Genomic DNA, 2,369 nt, shown 5'->3' on the forward strand with positions numbered 1-2,369 from the left:
ATTTTACAATTGAGAAAATGTTTGAAGCTTAGATAACTACCAGTCTTTATAAAAGCTAACAGACTACATAGTGTCTGAAATACTATTTATAGAATATAGACATTACTGAAATAGCAAGTGCCTATAACATTGTCACCCTAGAATCGTCATGCTTTCCTGGTACGGAGGGATTTATTTTTCTTTCTCTTTATTCTCCTTTTTTTTTTTTTTTTTTTTTGCAAACCTGTTTAGCTTTTATTTTTAGGGCTTTTTTAGAATTGTTTTCCATATTTCTTCATAAATAGGCACAGAATAATTTTTAAAAAGCCAAACTGCATCTGATAAATTTACAAGCCTTCGCCTTCTTTAATGACATGCCACCCACGCAACATTTAGGTTTTGTATATATTACAGCTTTCTTTTACAGCAGAAAACTTTAGTCTGTAGGAGGGTGAGACTTGTGGGTCACCTTAACGCTTTGTTTGTCACCGTATGAGTCTTAGCTGCGCACCCGGCGTTGCCAGATATGTTCATCTTTTTAATCAGAAGTCCTTAATAATAAATTCATTTATAAGCTGATAATAAAAAGTTTATACCATGGTATTTGTGTAGTCCATGATCTGCATCCGTGATGCCCCAGAGCCAAAATGCCCGTTCAGGTTCTGCCTGCAGGAGGTTAGCAACACTGTTTTGGATGGGAAGCTGGCACCCAGAGGTGCTGCTTTGGGCCCAGACGAATTCCCCTTCAGACAGGTGAAGTTTCTCTTCAGTTCAGTGGGAGTGCATGGGAAGAGTCTTAAAAAGGTAAAGTGTCCAGAAAAAGTTTGTCGATTATTGCTGGCGGTGGCACCAAATCTTCCAGTTTCAGGTAGAAAATGCGTTGCAGCCCCTGCGTGCAAAGCGTGCGAAGTTCAGGGAGCTTCCCCAAGAGTTTGGACAAGTAGTTGGGGCGATTCAGCCCCCCGTTATTAAAAGTCACATGGTCTTTGAGACAATTTACAATCTTGTTTTGAAGTTCTTCCACCCTCTTGGGTTCTTTAAGCCCATGCCTCTCTGCAAAAGAGAAGGATGCGGGACGTTACAGGTCTGACAGGGAGAGGAAGGCGGGCGGAAGGGAAAAGGAGCTGCCCGGTGGGGCCGAGCAGAAAAGAGGGGACACTGACCTGTGACCATAGCCAGGGCAGCGATGCAAGAGAAGGCAGAGATGTCGATGTTCATGTTTTGCAAGTTGGAGGAAAATTCAACAATGGAATCGATCCACTCCCCAAAGCCGCGGACACACTGCAACCGGTGCAGGACTACCCCGTTGCAGAAGATAAGCTTGCCCTCCACTGGATTTGACCTGGAGGGAATGTGACAAACCCAAAATGAACAGATGAATGAATGAGTAAGAAAGAAAAAATTAGATAGAGAAAAAGAAAGAAAAGAAAGACAGAGAAGGAGAAAAAGAGAGAAAGGCGAAAGATAAAAAAGAGAAAGAGGAGAGAAAGGAGAAAAAGAGAAAGAAATAAAGATAGAGAGAAAAATCAAATAGAGAAGAGAGAGTGAAAGAGAAAAAAGAGAGAAAGGGAAAGAAAGATTTAAAAAAAAAAAGAAAAAGACAAGAAAAGATGAGGGGAGAAAAGCTAAACAACTAATTACTTGAGGAGCAATAAATGAAGGATTTAAGAGGCACCTAATTACCGAGGAGTTAATAAAACGCAGATCAGTGGACCTTGAAAGGATCCGATTTCATGATCGCCCAGAAGTTCCCCCCTCGGATTCTGGCCGCTTACCTGTATGCCAGCCGCAGCACGAACAGCTCCAAGAAGGCGGATTCAAAGAGCAGGTCCTGGTCCGTTTTAGGAAGATCAGTGAAGCCGGGGATTTTTTCTGCCCATCCTCGGATGATCTCCATGGAGCCGGTCAAGAGATCATAGAACTGCTGGATGTGCTGAGTGTCGTCTCCGCTCATCTGGTAGTCGGGGTTAGCCTGGAACTGGAAATTCATTTTAAAAAGCACTTAATGAGGTTCTCTAGAGTATATAACCCGTGAAATTGCTAACCCCGTTTCTAGTCGGGGAGCCAGGTTTTTATAACAATTACACCTCTCTCTGACTGCTGGATGTGCTGAGTGTCGTCTCCGCTCATCTGGTAGTCGGGGTTAGCCTGGAACTGGAAATTCATTTTAAAAAGCACTTAATGAGGTTCTCTAGAGTATATAACCCGTGAAATTGCTAACCCCGTTTCTAGTCGGGGAGCCAGGTTTTTATAACAATTACACCTCTCTCTGACCAGTAAGGAAATGAGACGTTCCGGGGCAATCAATTCAATTAGGAACGGCGCTACCCGCTCTCCACACGCAGAGGGCGGTTTCTGCGCGGCCCCAGGCCCCAGCAGCCTGCGCGGCG

General features: G+C 43.7%; 1 protein-coding gene across 1 annotated transcript in view; it reads right to left on the reverse strand.

Annotated features, from left to right (window-relative positions):
* Positions 1–239: 239 nt before the first annotated feature.
* NR4A2 (nuclear receptor subfamily 4 group A member 2) overlaps positions 240–2,369 on the reverse strand; it is a 4,036-nt gene continuing 1,906 nt past the window's right edge. Inside the window, exons 2-5 of the mRNA XM_019470410.1 lie at positions 2,065–2,133; positions 1,755–1,957; positions 1,143–1,321; positions 240–1,032 (exon numbers count right to left, since the gene is read on the reverse strand). Of these exons, the coding sequence (XP_019325955.1) occupies positions 776–1,032; positions 1,143–1,321; positions 1,755–1,957; positions 2,065–2,133 (708 nt within the window). The 3' untranslated portion in view covers positions 240–775. The remainder of the gene's footprint in view (positions 1,033–1,142; positions 1,322–1,754; positions 1,958–2,064; positions 2,134–2,369) is intronic.

The sequence above is a fragment of the Aptenodytes forsteri genome, unplaced genomic scaffold (assembly GCF_000699145.1).
Source record: "Aptenodytes forsteri isolate BGI_AS27 unplaced genomic scaffold, ASM69914v1 Scaffold174, whole genome shotgun sequence".
NCBI lineage: Eukaryota > Metazoa > Chordata > Aves > Sphenisciformes > Spheniscidae > Aptenodytes > Aptenodytes forsteri.